The sequence below is a fragment of the Megalobrama amblycephala genome, linkage group LG13, assembly GCF_018812025.1.
Source record: "Megalobrama amblycephala isolate DHTTF-2021 linkage group LG13, ASM1881202v1, whole genome shotgun sequence".
NCBI classification, from domain to species: domain Eukaryota; kingdom Metazoa; phylum Chordata; class Actinopteri; order Cypriniformes; family Xenocyprididae; genus Megalobrama; species Megalobrama amblycephala.
In genome coordinates, this window is record NC_063056.1 from 26,153,506 (window position 1) to 26,171,733 (window position 18,228).

The 18,228-nt window shown below is 39.2% G+C and overlaps 1 protein-coding gene across 2 annotated transcripts; it reads right to left on the reverse strand.

The window, feature by feature from the left end:
* Window positions 1–7,768: 7,768 nt before the first annotated feature.
* Window positions 7,769–18,228, reverse strand: steap4 (STEAP family member 4). Of its 2 annotated transcripts, none has more exons than XM_048152427.1 (5): window positions 17,927–18,228; window positions 17,051–17,532; window positions 12,265–12,792; window positions 10,062–10,226; window positions 7,769–9,964 (listed from the first exon to the last, which is right to left on the reverse strand). In XM_048152427.1, the coding sequence occupies exons 2-5, from the start codon at window positions 17,501–17,503 to the stop codon at window positions 9,689–9,691; spliced, it is 1,422 nt and encodes a 473-aa protein (XP_048008384.1). In that variant the 5' UTR covers window positions 17,504–17,532; window positions 17,927–18,228; the 3' UTR covers window positions 7,769–9,688. The 2 variants fall into 2 exon arrangements, with proteins under 2 accessions (XP_048008384.1, XP_048008383.1); XM_048152426.1 differs by having other exon boundaries at window positions 17,051–17,505; window positions 17,927–18,226.

Consider the following 18,228-nt stretch of genomic DNA (forward strand, 5'->3'; position numbering starts at 1 on the left):
AAGAACTCCACATCGTGACCGTCTCTGAACATACTGGGAACGTTACTAGGCGATGTCCTTAACACCAGTGGGGATGTTCTGAGAATGTTCTGGGAACGTACAATTTCTTGCGGGGTCTGACCTTTGGCAACTAGCGTCAACTTGTTCAGACTGTAAATCGGGGGGAGATTTGCTGTTTTTCTTCTGATCTGTATTTCCATTGTAAGATTTCAGTAGCGTCGGTTTTGTTGGGTTGCGAGATCTCACTCGGTTTTATTTTGCTATGAGATTTCAATGACTGTCAGTTTTGTTCCTTTGGGAGATCTCAATAGCAGTTAATTTTGTTCTGTTACAAGATTTCAATGATGGTTGGTTTTGTTCACCTAGTAACGTTTCCAGAACATTCAGAGACGGTCACGATGTGGAGTTCTTTTACGAGATTTCAATAATGGTCATTTCTGTTCTGTTAATGACGATAGGTTTTGATCCATCATGAGATCTTGGCAATAGCTTTTTGTTTCCATTACGAGATTTCAAAGACAGTCAGTGATGGTTGGTTTTATTTCTTTACAAGACCTCATTGACAGAAGGTTTTGTTCCTTTGTTCCTTTACAGTATTTCAAAGACGGTTTGCTTGATTCTTACCGAGATGTTAGTGACAGCTGGTTTTGTTCTGTTACAACTTTTCAGTGATGGGGTTTTGTTCGGTTACGAGATCTCAATGACTCAAGTATCAGATCTCATTGGTTTTTAGTATCAGTCGGTTTTGTTCTATTTTGAGAGTTCAATGACGGTCAGTTGTATTCGGTTTATGAGATTTCAATGACGTTTGTTTTAGTCGGTCATAAGATTCCAGTGATGGCCGGTTTTGTTCGTTACGAGATCTCTGTAACAGTCAGTTTTGTTCCTTTAAGAGATTTCAACGACAGTCGGTTTTCATTGTCAGTCAGTTTTGTTCAGTTACGAGATCTCAATTCAGTTTTTTTTTTTTTTTTTTTTACGAGATTTTAAAGACAGTTGTTTTTGTTCTATTACGAGATTTCAATGAGGGTCGGTTTTGTTCTGTTACGAGATTTCAATGACGGTAGGTTTTGATCCATCAAGAGATCTTGGCGATAGATCTTTTTTTTCCCTTACGAGATTTCAAAGATGTGTGGTCGGTTTTATTTCTTCACAACACCGCAGTGACGGTAGGTTTTGTTCCTTTGTTCCTTTACAGGATTTCAAAGACGATCGACTTTGTTTCTTACCGAGATTTTAGTGACAGCTGGTTTTGTTCTGTTACGAGATTTCAGTGATGGTTGGTTTTGTTCGGTTACGAGATCTCAATGATGGTTGCTTTTCAGTATCAGTCGGTTTTGTTCTGTTACGAGATTTCAATGATGGTTGGTTTTGTTCAGTTATGAGATCTCAATGACAGTTGGTTTTCAGTATCAGTCAGTTTTGTTCTGTTATGAGATTTCAATGACGGTCGGTTTTATTCGGTTTACAAGATTTCCATGATGTTTGTTTTATTCGGTCATGAGATTTCAGTGATGGCTGGTTTTGTTCTCTTATGAGATTTCTATGATGGTCGGTTTTATTTGGTTTATGAGAATTCAGTGATGGTCGGTTTTGTTCGGTTTTGACATCTCAGTGACAGTTCATTTTGTTCTTTTACGAGATTTTAATGACAGTTGTTTTTGTTCCATTACGAGATTTCAATGATGGTCGGTTTTGTTCTGTTAATGACGGTAGGTTTTGATCCATCATGAGATCTTGGTGATAGCTCTTTTTTCCATTACGAGATTTCAAAGACAGTCAGAGATGGTCGATTTTATTTCTTTACAAGACCACAATGACAGTAGGTTTTGTTCCTTTGTTTATTTTACAGGATTTCAAAGACAGTCGGTTTTGTTTCTTACCAAGATTTTAGTGACAGCTGGTTTTGTTCTTTTACAAGATTTCAGTTATTGTTGGTTTTGTTCGGTTCTGAGATTTTAATGACAGTTGGTTTTCAGTATCTGTTGGTTTTGTTCTGTTATGAGAATTAAATGACGGTTGGTTATATTCGGTTAATGAGATTTCAATAACAGTAGGTTTTGATCCATCATGAGATCTTGGTGATAGCTCTTTTTCTTCCATTATGAGAGTTCAAAGACAGTCAGTGATGGTCAGTTTTATTTCTCTACAAGACCTCAATGACAGTAGCTTTTGTTACTTTATTCTTTTACGACATTTCAAAGACAATCAGTTTTGTTTTGTTACGAGATTTCAATGATGGACATTTTTTTTTCCGTTACGAGATTTCAATGATGGTTGGTCTTGTTCATTTACAAGATCTCATTGATGGTTGGTTTTCAGAATCTGTCAGTTTTGTTGTTATGAGATTTCAATGGCAGTCAGTTTTATTCAGTTTACTTCCAATGCCCACGTTGTTTAAAAAGCAAATGCACTCACGGCCATCTGTTCGCCCATGGGCGTGCTGGTCTGAAAAAGAGGTATGTTCAGGTGCATTGTTGGCATGTTGCTATTTGCACAACTGTGCATTTGACCAACAAAAACCTGGTCTAAAGTCAATGGCGCAGTATTTATTTATTTTTTTTGTAATTTTTTGTAAAAGGCACGTTAGTAATATGTGCCTATAGGTGGGTGCAAAACGCACTTACACTCTGCTTGTTACACACACAGGGACGCGCAGCAGTACACAAACATTAAAAATAAAAGGATTACAATGTAAAAGATTATTATTGTGTACATTAAGATAAAAATGCCTACATGGCATAATGGATAGTCATTTCAAGTATCAGAATTACCTATTTGCAGTAATAACAAATGAAATTGGCTAATTATTTGACAAATCGTGGCAATACACACATGTATTTAAACTGACTCGTCAGATTGAGGGTGTCTATATTCTGCCATGTAAATAGCAATCCGCTATGGTGCAAGCACACCTGACTTTTAAAAGGGAATGGGAGATGACACTCTGATTGGTTTATTGCATGTTACACCCAAAACACACCCATGACTCATTAATAGACTAGGTACAACCCTTTAGGACCATGTGTCTTGTGTGCCAACCATTTTTTCCATAGTTAAGCTAGCAAAAGTGGACATGACTTGAATGCACCAATAGAAATCCAAGTGGTGCTCACTGTAGAGCCAAATGATGTCCAGCTCCCCCTCTCTGGACATAATTGCTATAGTTTTTCTAGTCCAGATCCACCTCTGTGGACTTATTGGGTGGAGTTATGTTTAGTGATAGGGTTATGGTAGGGTTAGGGTATAGTTAGACCAGCTCCACCCGTTACGTCCAGCGAGGGGGAGCTGGACATCAAGCTCCACTCACTGGCCCTGCAGTGAGCAGCCTCTCTATATACATGCAAACTTCAAAATTCTTTTTGTTTCTCTGGCACATAAGGTCTACAATAAGAGATAGTAAAGAGATAGTAAAAAGGTGTAGTGACAGAGCAAGATATAAACTGAGTGCAGTGACTGACAGTAATTAAGTCTTATTGCAGTGTGAGCATGTGCATGTGTCCAATGTAACAGTGTGGCTGAACAGCCTTACAGCATTGAAATGTAAGGTGTCCCTGTATTTTGATGTGCCTCTGCTGATGGATCTGACTCAATTTCCAGAGGGCAGAAAGCAGAAAAGTGTTTGTGCTGGCTGACTAGACTACTTCTTAATGTGTTCAGCTTTCCTGAGACAGCGTTTAGAATAGATGTCCTGGATTGCTGAGAGCCATGTTCCCATGATCTTTTGAGCTGTTTCAGCACCCTCTGCAAAGCAGCAGCTGTACCAGGATGTAATGCCCCTGTAGATGGAGTCTACAGTGTAGATGTAAAAGCTGGTCAGGACTGTTGTGGACAAACAAGGTTGCCCGAGGAATTGAAGTCATTGGTGAGCCTTAATGGCAGACTTTATACACTCTATTAGAGGGTAGAATTGAGAGTGATGCTGAAAAATATAAGGCTCTCCACAGCTAGTATCATATTTACATAGAATGGTTCTTATTGACTTGTAATTAATGAATTATTTATTGTATTTTATTATATTAATGGCACCCATTCTGTATATACTGTATTTATACGCACAGGGTTGTCTATGTTTAGATTAAAGGTGAAATTTGAGTCTTATTTAGTGGGTTGATTCATTCCTGAGTGGGAGAAACTACCCTGCATCTTGGAACAGGCACAAAGGTAAAATTACATCATCATATAGCACAATAACTCAATAAACACAAGTGAGTGGATTTATATACAAACAGAGCCACTGAATCATACCTCATTTTACACGCACTGTGATATTAAGACATGGTTAATAATAGGTGTAGAATCAGGCACCACTTATCACTTACAAACACATTTTTATATAATGCTGTTGAAGACAACAGCATAGGCAAGCCTAAGGTGGTTTGCTGGTCTTAGTTGGGTTACACTATAAGATGGTCTCAGAGCCAGGTCAAAGTAGTTTAGCTGGTTGGCAAGATGATTTCCTGTCCTGGCCAGCTGAAAAAGTGCCCCAAACCCCCTCTAAAATCAGTCAACATACCAGCTTGATTCCATTGTATATGAAAAAAGCTACTGAAACATTTCTCAAAATGTCTTCTTTTATGTTCCATAGAAGACAGAAGGTCACACAGGTTTGAAATGACATGAGAATTTTTATTTTTGGGTGAACAATCCCTTTAAGATGGCAAACCATATTAAGTTTTATCTTCTTTATCTTATCTTGTTTCATATTTTTTTCAGCCGAAAAATTTCAGAAAAATTACTTATCAGGTTGAGTCCCCAAAAGCTCAACTCTATTATCCTAAGGGTCAAAGATGATGACCTCTACTGTTACAGTACAGAAGGGACAGAGACCGACTTTCACAGGTAATGGAGCTTTATTGAGAACCAGTAAGAGTAGTGGCTGAAGTGCAGGTGAGTGAGCGGTGAAGTGGTGCAGGTTCTTGAGATGGAGAGTGATGACAGAGTTCTTTTGTGGTTTCAGATGCAGATGACCTTGGAACTGGAGATGATGGAGACGCTGGAGACACTGGAGACACTGGAGACAAGGAGCACTCACACAGAGAGGAGAGAACACACGAGGAGATTCTTGGAGACAGGTAAGTAGATCACGGGGAGTCCTTAAGGTAAGCATACAGGTAAGTTAAAGGTGCCCTAGAATCAGAATTTGAATTTACCTCGGCATAGTTGAATAACAAGAGTTCAGTACATGGAAAAGACATACAGTGAGTCTCAAACACCATTGTTTCCTCCTTCTTGTGTAAATCTCATTTGTTTAAAAGACTTCCGGAAAACACTCGGATCTCAACATAACACCGACTGTTACGTAACAGTCGGGATCATTAATATGTATGACCCCAATATTTGCATAATGCCAGCCCATTCGACGCATTAGACAAGGAAATGCAGTATTAACGGCTGGATCTGTGCACAGACAAGGTAAGCAAGCAAGAACAACAGCGAAAAATGGCAGATGGAGCAATAATAACTGACATGATCCATGATATCATGATATTTTTAGTGATATTTGTAAAATGTCTTTCTAAATGTTTCATTAGCATGTTGCTAATATACTGTTAAATGTGGTTAAAGTTACCATCGTTTCTTACTGTATTCACGGAGACGAGAGTCGTTGCTATTTTCATTTTTAAACACGTGCAGTCTGTATAATGCATAAACACAACTTCATTCTTTATAAATCTCTCCAACAGTGTGTAATGTTAGCTTTAGCCACAGAGCATAGCCTCAAACTCACACAGAATCAAACGTAACCATCTAAATAAATACTTTACTCACATAATTCGAAGCATGCATACAGCATGCATGACGAACATCTTGTAAAGATCCATTTGAGGGTTATATTAGCTGTGTGAACTTTGTTTATGCAATGTATATATAGTCGAGAGCTCGTGGGGCAGAGGGAGTGCATCTCTTAAAGGGGCCGTGCTGAAAAAATCAGTGCATAGTTAATGATGCCCCAAAATAAGCAGTTAAAAAAATTAATTAAAAAAAAATCTATGGGGTATTTTGAGCTGAAACTTCACAGACACATTCAGGGGACACCTAGGACTTATATTACATCTTGTAAAAAAACAATCTAGTGCACCTTTAATGCAAACGAGATCGGACATCGAATGGTGTGTGTGGGTGCTCTTTATGCTTGGAGGTGATGAGGTGCTTGATGAGGTGCAGGTGCCGGTGATCAGTACTCTGGTGATTGGGTGCGCTGTGATTGGTGAGCGGTGGAGCCTGACGTGTCTGTGACATCTATAGAGTCAGCACAGGTATGGGATTGTGACCAATGTAGAGTTTTAAAGCGCACATAAACAATCAGTGATCAATTAGACAGACACTGGTAAATCGCTTGTAGAAACTAACAAGAGCAGAAAAAGGAGCAACCATTTTACAATATTTTTGGATAGGATCCACTACAAAATCAGCAGCATGTTGTTGTGGATTTTTCAAGAGATACTGATGAGATTAAAGGAACTGAAGAATGCATCATGTCATCGCACTTGATGTGTTACAGATAATTCTGATCTTTGCTGCCAGTTCTATGATCATTTAGCCAAGAAAATGAATTTCTGTTGGTCAGTTTAATTCAATTTGCCAATAGTCTACTATTTCTGTATTGTCCGATAAAGCCAAATGGTCGAACCTCATTATTCTTTGAATATCCCTCAATTCCAGGTCCACCAATTCCAAGAAAATCTACCATCTACCAGCTGGTCTTGGATCTGGTTTAATAGCAAAATAGCATCTTTTCTGCAACATAGAGAGGCAACTGTATTCTAGTTGCTTTTAAAGTATCTATGAAATGGGGCCAGCTTCATTCTGCTAGAGAAGAGCTTATTTTTTTGAGGAAATATATACACAGACGATAGAGACAAACACAGGCGCTCACAGAATCATCAGTGCCGAGGCACTTTTGAGATGTAACCCAAACAGCCTTTCATCATTTCCCTCTGACGATACTTTGTATCACCTTAGAGATGTCTGCGGTGAGGCCACAACAGCTCTTCTTAGTGTGTGTTGCTGACTGTTTGATCGCAGTCCCAAAAGGCTCATGGTTTCATTCAAAAAGGCACTCGTTTGCCTTTTTCTTCAAGCCTAAATAATTCAAAAAGACTATTTTTTTCTTGTGAAAGCACATAGTCTTAGCAAATTGAAATCGTGTTTTATGATAACTGCAGTGTATAGGTTTAATACATAGATTATATAGATTGTGTATAGATTCTTCTGGTCGATCTGTGGAGAGCAGCCTATTGATGAATACTGAGTTTTTGTTTGGACAGAAGGACAGAGATTGATACCTGCCTGTGTAACTTTGCACACTGGAGACATTATCTCTGCATTGCCACAGGAGTGACTGCTCTCTTTTCTACCTGCTCATCTTTGATGTCATTAATGCCAAAACCAGAAATGATCTCATTGTGCATCATGATCTCTCTAATTAAAAGCCTGTCCTGCCATCTCATTATGATGCTGTCATGATTGTGAGTAATAATTCTTTTGTTTCAAAATATATGTTTATGTAAAAGACGTAAAACTCAGCATTACAACACAAGGTAACCGTAACTTGGGTTTACCACATAGACATAATTACAAGTATTTGGACTGCTCCAAAATTGTCATTGGTCTTATATTTATGGTTATCATGCAAGGCCAATAACCAAGATATCTGATCCAGTCCTTAATGTTGGGCTACTGATTGTGCTACATATATGGCTAAGCCTTTCCAAACATCCATGCATATGAATCATGACTTTTAAACCAAGGCTAAATGACAAAATGACATGCATTACAGTTTTTATTTTGATTTGCTATAAGTGATACAAAATAAAAGCACAATCAGTGAATATCCAATATTTATTTATAAATCAACTCACAGTGTTTTGTGCTCAGAATAAGAGAAGTTATTCATTTTCTTCAACTGTGTGTTTACAGACTCAGTATATTTGTCATAAAATGTGCCTTTCTATTTTGGACTAAGCTACAATGTCTGCAGCCTGCAATTCTTCATAAAAGTACATAAAGGGCCGTTCACCAGTGAAGGTGAATGCCAATGTGATTGACAGCTCCTTTATACTTAAGAAGAGAGAGAAAGATGAGCTTTTCTGCAGACAGGAAAGCCCAGACCCAGAAACAGATCAAGAAGTAAGTAGCTGCTCAGTTTTGGATCGATAATATCTAAAGGGAAAAGCCCACTGGGAGGCTCTTGAGAGGAAATAGCCCAGAGGAAACAGGTAATAAAAAAGACAAGTACTTTACACAATACAGAAAAGTGTGCTCTAATAAAAGTCCTGCCACCTTTGTATTCTTTAAAAGGGATAGACAATTTCTAATATGAACATATATGATATGGATTGGTTATGTTGTTTTAAATCTGTGGTCATAATATAATATGCATTTGTGAGTACCAATCTAACTGTTCCCCAAGTGTAAAGGGGAATGGAATTTGTAGGTTATAGAGTGAGATCATGTGAGATGGAATCACCAGTGTGAGTTGGAGGATCAACTCCAAAGAATTTCCCACGGTCGGTTAACTGTAATTTGAAACTGCCGCTCACCAGTGAAGTGAGGTGTATTGAGAAGTCAAACTCTCTCTATCGCTCATTTGGGCTGCTATACACTCAAGCAGACATGTTCTCAAGTCTTTGTCACGAGTCCAAGTCAGGTATTTTTTTGAGATTTTTCTAGATTTTTGTATTTGAAAGGGAATCTATTAAATTGGTCTTTTACATTTAATAAGTTGTAATAAAATTAGTCACAAAGTGAAAATTTTGTTGTTTTTTTATGGAATGTGTTGAAGTATTTTTTTATGAACGATTTATTCACATATAATTATTTTTTTTTAAAATTCATGTGCACTCATGATCTTTAATCAAAATAACTTCCTTTCCCTCTTGTAACAACATCTCTTCTCCGATGACACGTTTACTGGCGCATGGGCGGGACAACCTGTCGCTCACATGAGATTGACCAATAGCAAACCACAACCATCCAGTCAATTCCCGATGGACAAAATCTTCAGTTTTATGCCAAAAATTAAGCAATATCACATGAGCAAGAATGCTATTTTTCTTTGTGAAAAAAAATATTGCTTGCATTTAAACAGTTTTTGCTCTCCCAGGGATTCGTACTGAATAAAGACATCCACAGTGAATCAGTGAATCAATGTTTTGAACAACTCGGTGGAGTGACTTCAATGACTTTTTTCCCCCCATAAACGTGTTTTGTTCCTGAATGTTAAAAAAAAAGTGTTTTTTTTAATGAACTGGTTAATTTAACGTGAATGATTCAATGGCTAATTTATAACACTGCAATCTGCAGAAAGAGTCTCCAAAAAAAAATGTGACAGGCTATCTGGAACATGCAAAAATAGAGTCCCAGTGCTGTTGAACTGAAATATCAGTGCTCTGCTAATCAAAATCGAGAACCAAATCTAATTGTCTTTTAAAGTCAGCAAGAAAGTGATCATCAATCAGAAGGAAAAAAATATTTCTTCTTTTTTTGTAGACCTAAGGATGTATGTTGTCTCAAATTTTGAGTCAAAGTCAAGTCCCATGTCAGTTGTTCAATTAAGCCTCAGTTCCATCTCTGTACTCAGATTTGCCATTATAAACTTTTTTGATGCAACATTTTAAACTCAGCCTCATTTTCAGCAGTAGGGCAAGTCCAACAGTTAATAAAGTTTGAAGACAGTTTCTGGCTACGCCATGAGTGGTTGGTTTGTCTTTGTGTCGTTGCAGTTTGATGAAGTCTTGCTTTGTCTCTCCCAACCTTGACGGATACGGGTGACCTTGCGGTCCACGCATGGCATGATCAGGATTAACTTCAGGATCAGAACCACACAGGGGACCACCAGAGACAACATGTATGATGGAGGCATCCACCACCTATATGATGAAGTTCTCAGAAATTTATCCCAGCCATACACAAATGTGTGACCGGTGCAGAGCAGCAGGGTCATGTAGCCCAGTTTAGACTGTAAAGAAAAGAAGGAAAAATACTCATCATTGTCAGTATTAGTAAAATCTTCTCTACTGACACTCAAATGCATTTTCAGACTGTGAAAGTAATACCTGTACAAAACTGAACTCCCTCCAGTTTAAGGAGTTGCTGACAGAAGGAAGGGATGTAATTCCTAATAGGACAAACAGCCCAAATCCAAGAATTCCCATGGAATAGTAAGAGTCATGACGCCAGGCTGCTGTGTTGTCAAACTCATAGGTTTTGTTATCTTTTATCTGAAAAACAGCAATGAGTTAATCACTTTACTTGTTCTGTGTTCTTTGTGCATATTTATTGATGTTTTCATTAGATATGCACATTTTTATACAACTTTTATTTACTGTAGTACATCAGCAATGCATTTAAGCAAGTACTAAGGGGCAGTTTACATGACACCGTTTTCAACTAAAAACGGAAATCTTTTTATGCATTTTGGCTGTTCATTTACACGACAACAGTGTTTTGGGGGCCTAAAAATGCAAACTTTTGAAAACAGGTTTCAAAGTGCAAGTTTTTAAAAACAAAACTACAAAAACGGTATGCACAAGCATATTACATGTTTAGTCTATAGGCATGCGCGTTGGTGCGAGTGTTCTGTAAAAGAATGCGCAATATGCGCAAGCACGTAGTCTTTCTTTACAAAGTGATATTGCTAACTACTGGCCTGGCATGCATAACACAGCGTTTTGAGTCTTTTTCACAGATTTGTGTGAACGGGCATCTTTTTGATAACGTTGTCATCTGTACAAAGAAAAAACCTTTCTTAATAAATTGTTGTTATTTAAATGTACCCTAAGTAAGAAACTTAGTAAGCAAGTAAGTAAAAAAAAACACATGTATAAATAAAAGCACAATTGTTCACAATAATAGCCTACCAGGAAAATGCATTAAGAAATTAAATAGGGTTCATTTAGATTTCATGTTGATTTTAAGCAGCTGCTCTGTGATAAATAAACTGGATGCCCATATTAGAATAAGCGAGCCCCCAATGATAGCAAGTTAATTTACACTTTCAGTGCCCAGAAAGATACTAAAAACATATTTAAAACAGTTCTTGTGACTACACAACCTTAATGTTATGAAGCGACAAGAATCCTTTGAAAGTGTAAATTAACTTGCTGTCAATGGAGGCCTCACTGAGCCATCGGATTTTATCAAAAATATCTTAATTTGTGTTCCGAAGATGAACGAAGGTCTTACAGGTGTGGAATGACATGAGGGTGAGTAATTAATGAGAGAATTTTCATTTTTGGGTGAACTAACCCTTTAAGTTCTAAGGTGGCACCAGCCCCTGATTTGGCAGCGCTGTGAGGGCTGACAGAAAAGCACTGAGCTTAAGTTGAGATGCAGACACTATTACCTTTATTTTATTGTTAATAAATATTAAAAATATATACTAGGTTGTGGAAATGGCTAATAAACCAATAAGTGGTAATCTACTACAGTGGTAATTTATTGTCTTTTTTTATATTTCTAAATAAGTGTTTGCTTTCCTACATTGTGAAAGTTTTAGTTTTACAAATGGGGACAAACTATGAAGGATGAACAAATAATGTTTTGGATGTCACATTAAAAATAACATTCAAATTGGATGATATTTAAAGCTTTGAAGTGCTGGGAAAAGTTGTGTGAAGCATTTAAAACACCTCGAAAACATTAGAAACATTTCTGCCACAAGTTATTTCTGTTAGTGTTAGTGGCACAATGTTTCTCATGGTTTCCTGATTACACAGCGCTATGAAGAAAGCACTTGAATTCACCTCAGAATTAATAACATTGCTGTGAAATCTTGTGAGAAGCATTTAACTTTGTCGCAGAATTCTCTGGTAAACCACAGATATGGGATCAAACAGTTTCCACGTCGGCACTGTTTGATCTGACATCTGTGGTTTAACAGAGAATTCTGTGATGAATGTGAATGCTTCTCACAAGATTTTACAGCGATGTTATTAATTCTGCAGTGAATTAAAGCGCTTTCTTCACAGCGCTGTGTAGAAATGGTGCTGTGTGATCGAGATCGGCCTGCTGCTCTGAACTTCTGTTGCGATGTCTGTTATTGGTCTGAGCTGCGCAGCTCAAACGAGTTGACTAAATGCATGTTGCAATGACATCACGGGATGTGTCTAAGCCCAAAATCTGCAGAAAATCTGCTGCAATTAAGAAAAAAGGCAAGATCCTCAGAATATTGTTTGCTTGATTTTATAATAAATTCAGCGATCGCAGAATTACAAAATCCTGGAGGGACTGCTTAGATATTTTTAGTATTCAACTTACCAATGATATAGTGTAGACATTTATCTTGTAACGCACATAGTATCTGATGGGAATAACTAAAGTGTAGAGAACATGAAGAAAACCGAAGGCCAGCGCTAACAGGCCCAGTTGCTTCCTGCACAGCATCCAGCGATCCAACCAATTAGGAAAGCGACGGTACTTAGTGCCGTTATAAAGCTGCAGGAATCCAGCCAATGCACCCGGCAGATAACAGAGGGCCAGCATCACCAGGGAGACGATGGGAAAGACCCTGTTGGCCAGCGAGATCATAATGCGAAAAGCGTTGTCTTTACCATTGGTAACACGCTCATAGATAACATCTCTTGTGAGCGCGTAGAAGAATATGAAAGCTGTTAAACAAAGGGCGATGCAGAAAGGCAGTCTCCAGAGAGGGAAGAGTTGCAATGGCAGATCTTCTAACTCAGCAGCTGCTCTGAGGGAGCCTCTGTCCAGGACTGTGAAACCAAGACTTTGAGCAATGTCCACCACTTGCTGTTTAGCATCAGCCCGGTCACCACAGATAAGTACCTAATCAAACGAAGAAGAAGAAGAAGGGAAAAAACAGTCAAACAATTTATACAATGTAACGTGTAATAAAAAACAATTATTTCACTTCAGATACATTTTTGAATAATATTATGTGTAAATGTAAAATTCATCTGCTATTAAGAAAAATGTCTTATAGTTTTGCATGTAACCATGGTTCCCTGAGAAGGGGAATGAGACGGTGCGTCCCCCAGAAGGTGCTATGGGGAATGCCCATAGAGACTGAAGCGTGAGTCTAAACACAACAATGAACTTGACATTGGCAGGCGGCAGCCAATGACGTCTAAACTGGTGCGGCAGAGATTATAAAAGGGCACCTGTGAAATACATCATCCACTTCTTGTCTGAAGGAGGCATGCAGGAATACCTGAAGCAAGGCAAAGGGACACATTGTCTCGTTCCCCTTCTCAGGGAATCATGGTTACATGTATGTTTCCTTTCAAATGGGAACTCGCGCTGCCTCCCCTAGAGGGCACTATGGGGAATGGTATACCCACGCCACCATGCTGAAGGGATGAGTGCCTTTTTGGCTGTGCTAAGTCCTCATCCCTGCACCAGCAACGCGATCATAGACCGGAACGTCCCAAGAATGGAGGCCTCAACATGCAGGATGACTCCAAGAGGGAGGAAGCCTAACTACATTCTCTTATCCAGGCCACTGTCCAAGACAGTGTTCAAGTTCCTTGCAGAGGCTCACAGAGAGCCTAACAACTTAGGTTACAACCTAGCTGAGTTTTAGGAATGAACTCTAAATCGAGAGGAGACTAAACAACACCCCACGCTTAGGAAACCATGCAAGGAGGCTCACAGAGTGCCTACAACTAGCAAATGCTACCCTAGAGGAGCCCTGGGGAGCAGAGGCCACAATAGAGATGTAGCAAGAGGAGGCCTGAAAACGCTTGCAGTAGCCAGGGAGGCTCACAAGGGCCTAACAACTTAGCAAACTGCCTGGCTGAGCTCTAGGACGGTCTTAACATGATGACTCTCTGAACGAGAGGAGACCTAACCAGTTCTCGCTTGCTAGCCCAAAGCTGCATCTCATAGGTCGCTGAGCTAGCAGCCTGCTATACCATAACAGGAACACTCCAAGGAGGCTCAGAGAAAGCCTACAACTCAGAACTACAGAAGAGAGGATGGAGCAAAAAATGCCACTTATAATGAGTGGGCATTATATGTTCCACAAAGGGCAGTAACTAAGGAGGCTCATAGAGAGCCTACTACATAGTATACTGTTTGTCATAGATAACGCATTCACACCCAGCTTCTAATGCCGAACCATCGATAAGGCAGACGATGAAATAAAAGCATACTGCCAAAACATCATAGATCCAGCTTCAGGGCAAGATGTAAAGGCATGTCAAGCCCCACCTGACCCCAGTCAGAAGGGAAGGGGGGGGGGACCAGTGTTTGAACCAGTCCGGACGCTAGAGTGTTTGGACCGGTGCGTTATACAGGTGCGCACGTTCGCCCCCCAAAACTTCCCGACCACAGTCTCAACGGATGTACTGAAATGCTCGGAAGACGAAACCAACGCATTGAGGAGAAAGTTCCTCTTTTCTCCCTGATGTCAGCCAGGTTTACCCAGAGATGTGTCTCTGTGACCACAATGGCCGCCATATATCGATTGATCGTGGTGGCAGTTTGTTTTATGGCACAGAGAGCCAAATCTGTGGTACGGTGCAGCTCCTCTACCGCCTCAGGGGGAGCCCCTGGCCCTAGTCCAGGTCCTTCAGCAGGTTAGCTTGGTAAGCTTGCAACACAGCCGTCAAGTGCAAAGCCGCCCCAGTCTGACCCGCTGATGCGGATGCTTCACCGACCGAGACATAGCGTCTCTTCAATCGAAGGCATCGATGCATAACCATATTCCTGCACCTCCTACACATCAGCATAGTTTGCTTGTGAATAGTGGATGTGAGTAGAATATGGCTTTCCCCAAGATCTCTGCAGTGACATCCTCAATCTCAACAGTCTCTGCTTGCTCATCTTGGCTCGAGGTGAGGAGCATGCTCACTGCCGGATCAGATGATGTGAGAGATAACACATCATCATCCGGCAACTCGCTCTCGCCAGCTGCCAACGACTAAGAGATATTCATTCCTCTTTCAAATTCGTTGGCAAACTCCATCTGTGAACCCCATGAATGCAGTTTCCTACTCACCTCAGCTGCAGCAGGTCCTGAACCGCGAAGTGCAGATAGCTGTCCCGATTCCCTTGAGAAAAGGGACAGATGAGAGCACAGCTTCCTCAAAGGAAAACGCTTGCAGGACTGAGCGTGCATGTTCCTCTCCCAGACACATAACGCACATCTCATGTGTGTCATCAAGTGTCAGAAAACACTGACACAGATGAACACACTTTTTAAAACGTGTTTGCCTATTTACTAGCATGCCTATTTAGACACATGCTGAAACAGACTCCTGCATCTCCTGAAGACAAGAAAGAGGATGATCTATTTCACAGGTCCCCTTTGATACTCTCGGCCACACCAGTTGTGACTTCATAGGCTGCCGCCTACAAAAGTCAAGTTCATTTTCATTTTTAGACTCATGCTTAAGACACCAGTCTTGCCGGAGGCATTCCCCATAGCACCATCTAGGGGACGCAGCGTCTCGTTCCGATTCGAAAGGGAACATATTTAGTACGTTAACATTAGTTAATGCAATAGCTAACATGAAATAACAATAAACAAAACATCATTTTACATCATTTAATGTTAATTTCTACATATAGAAATTGTGTGGATTTAAGGCCAAAAATCTTCAGTATAGTGCACATTTTATCTTGGTTAATATTCTTTTCAGGATAAATAAATGGATAAATAAATGCAGTAAAAATTGTTGTTCATTGTTAGTTCATGATGCCTAATGCATTAAGTAATGTTATCGATAGCACTTTACAACCTTATTGTAAAGTGCTATCACAAAAACTACTCATGCGACAAATTATTTTCAAGTGATTTGATTGTTTTTGACTTATTCTAACAAGTTGCCATTCTGTTGACCTACAAAATCCTTGAAACAAAATGTTCCTTTAATAGTTTTAGACAGCGGTGAAATATCCTCTGGGAATTAAATTTAGTTCACAGCAACGTGCAGTCTGAGCCTGAACAATACAATATGTTGTCACAGTTGGCCTTCAGAAAAAAGAACAAGAAATTATAATCAAAACGACAAATAATAACTGCTCGGCCGGGTGTGACTATTCAGTTTTACTGAGAAACACACAAACTGGTGTCGAAGAACATACGCACTAACATAGTGATAATAATAGTTTGCCAGAGCTCAGATTCCATCTGGCCAGTTTCTCAACCACCACCTGCTGATGTGAATATGACTTTCCCACAAAAAGACTCTGCTTTACTGTCAGGAAGACGCTTGCCTCATTTCATAAACAGTGGACAAAGACAGTTATACATGCATTAACTTCTCTTTTATACTGTATCCAGGTAAATGTTGTGCTTTTTTGTTTTATGATATGTGTCATCTATCTGCCTTAGAGTAGAGATGGAGTAGAGGAAATATGAAGTGCAGCTGCATGCCATTTGTCATGTCTGATTTGTCTTTTTGTTCGTATTATAATGACAAAAGCCCAAACAAACACCTAAGCCTGTGTGTCTTTATCCAAGGCTGACAGTCTGTTAAGCTTGAATCATTAATTTTAAACAACTCTGTTCAAAACATATTTTCTGTGCTTTGCCCCTTTGTTGCCTAAATGATTAACAACATTTTGCAAAACTTGAGGATTGATGCATGAGAATTTGTTATCTATGTGCTTTCTATGTCTTAATCATTTTCTCTCACTAACTTTACAGCTCTTTAATTGCTTTGAATAAAATTTTAGTTTATTTTTGTGCAATTACATATCTTTGCTTGTTTACACTTATGTATTTTATGTATTGACTGGGCTACACCTTATCTTGAGGGTCCCTTTTTAAACATTATGTTTACTATGTTATGTTGCCAATATGTAAACATAATATCAGACCATTAGTAGACTGTTAGGGGTAGGGTTTGTACAATACATTAATATATACTTGCAAAGTACTCATAGTAGAAGTTGAAGGACCATCACAATAAAGTGTAAGCAGAGAGTCTACTAATACTCAAATTGGAGTTAGTTGACATGTAGGTGCAACGTTACTTAAAGTCAAATGAATGAAAGGGGACTGTCAAAATAAGGTTACCATTGCCTGTTAGTATTCGGTCCAACTGACTGGACAAACACTGTGTTTATGTTTTACCTGTCTGTTGGCATCGAGTCCCCCAGACTGCAGTGCCCAGGCAGAGATGGTGTTGAAGGCTTTGACTACAGTCGCCCCTGGAACCAGGCTGCTCAGGTATTCGGCATTAGATTCTGGGTACAGACCTCTCCTTAGATTATTGCTGACGTCTATCAGCACCTTTCCCTCAAGAGTTGAAGCCAGAGACTTCAAAAATCCATAGTGCTCCCTCTGCACAGCCACAAAAATCACATGTGCTTCACAAGCTGCTGCTGCATGAGCCTTGACCTTTGACCCCTTAGGCAGCAGCAGAGAGTTTTTAGGGTCCCGGGATCCATATACAACGTTGTACCCTGACTGGAGCAAACGGAGCCCCAACGAGCGTCCAAAATCACCTGTTCCAAAGATGCACACAGTCTCCTTTTCCTGCATCTTTCCATGCAGTTCTGTCATTGCGACCGAGTCTGAATTCATTTCTAAAAAATAAAAGAAGACACCATGCACTGTAATGGAAATAAAGTTCTATTAAACACTCAAGCAATGGCTATTAAAAAGTGCAATAAAAACACCAATTACACTTTTCATTTCAGATTTGATACAAGTGCTGTGGCTATAGATTATATTTCTGCTTGAGTGATTTATATGCTTGTTTTTGGGCTACCACAGGCAATGATGGTGTAATTAAATTTAATTATGGTTTGCGCATAGTACATTTGGGTGCACCAGTTAATTTATGGCTTATTTTGCTCCTTTAAAATACACAGGTTGATATATTGCAAAATACACTTATTACAACCTAAGGGTTAAAAACAAAAACAAAAATTAAAAATTAAAAATAATTAAAAAAATTAAAATCGCCTTTTAAAATATGCTCAAAAAATATCAACAAATACTCACGGATAAAGATGCAAGGAATTTATTTTCTGGAATTTGTGCACCAGTCTCTGGAAAATCCACAGATCTCCTCTTGTAGAATCAGACCCGGACTATTGAAATTACTGACTAACAATGTGATTTTATTGCAGAATTTCTGAATTCTCTGTGTCAATAATTGTCATCATATCCCAAAAAGCTGTTTAGCAATGCAGTTTGATCATCAAAACCAGCTTTTACAGTTCTTCTGCAATTTCTCTTGTATCCACTTGCATTTCTTCACGGGTCTAAGGCTGTTTCTTGCCTGTATGGGTCTGTTTATAAGC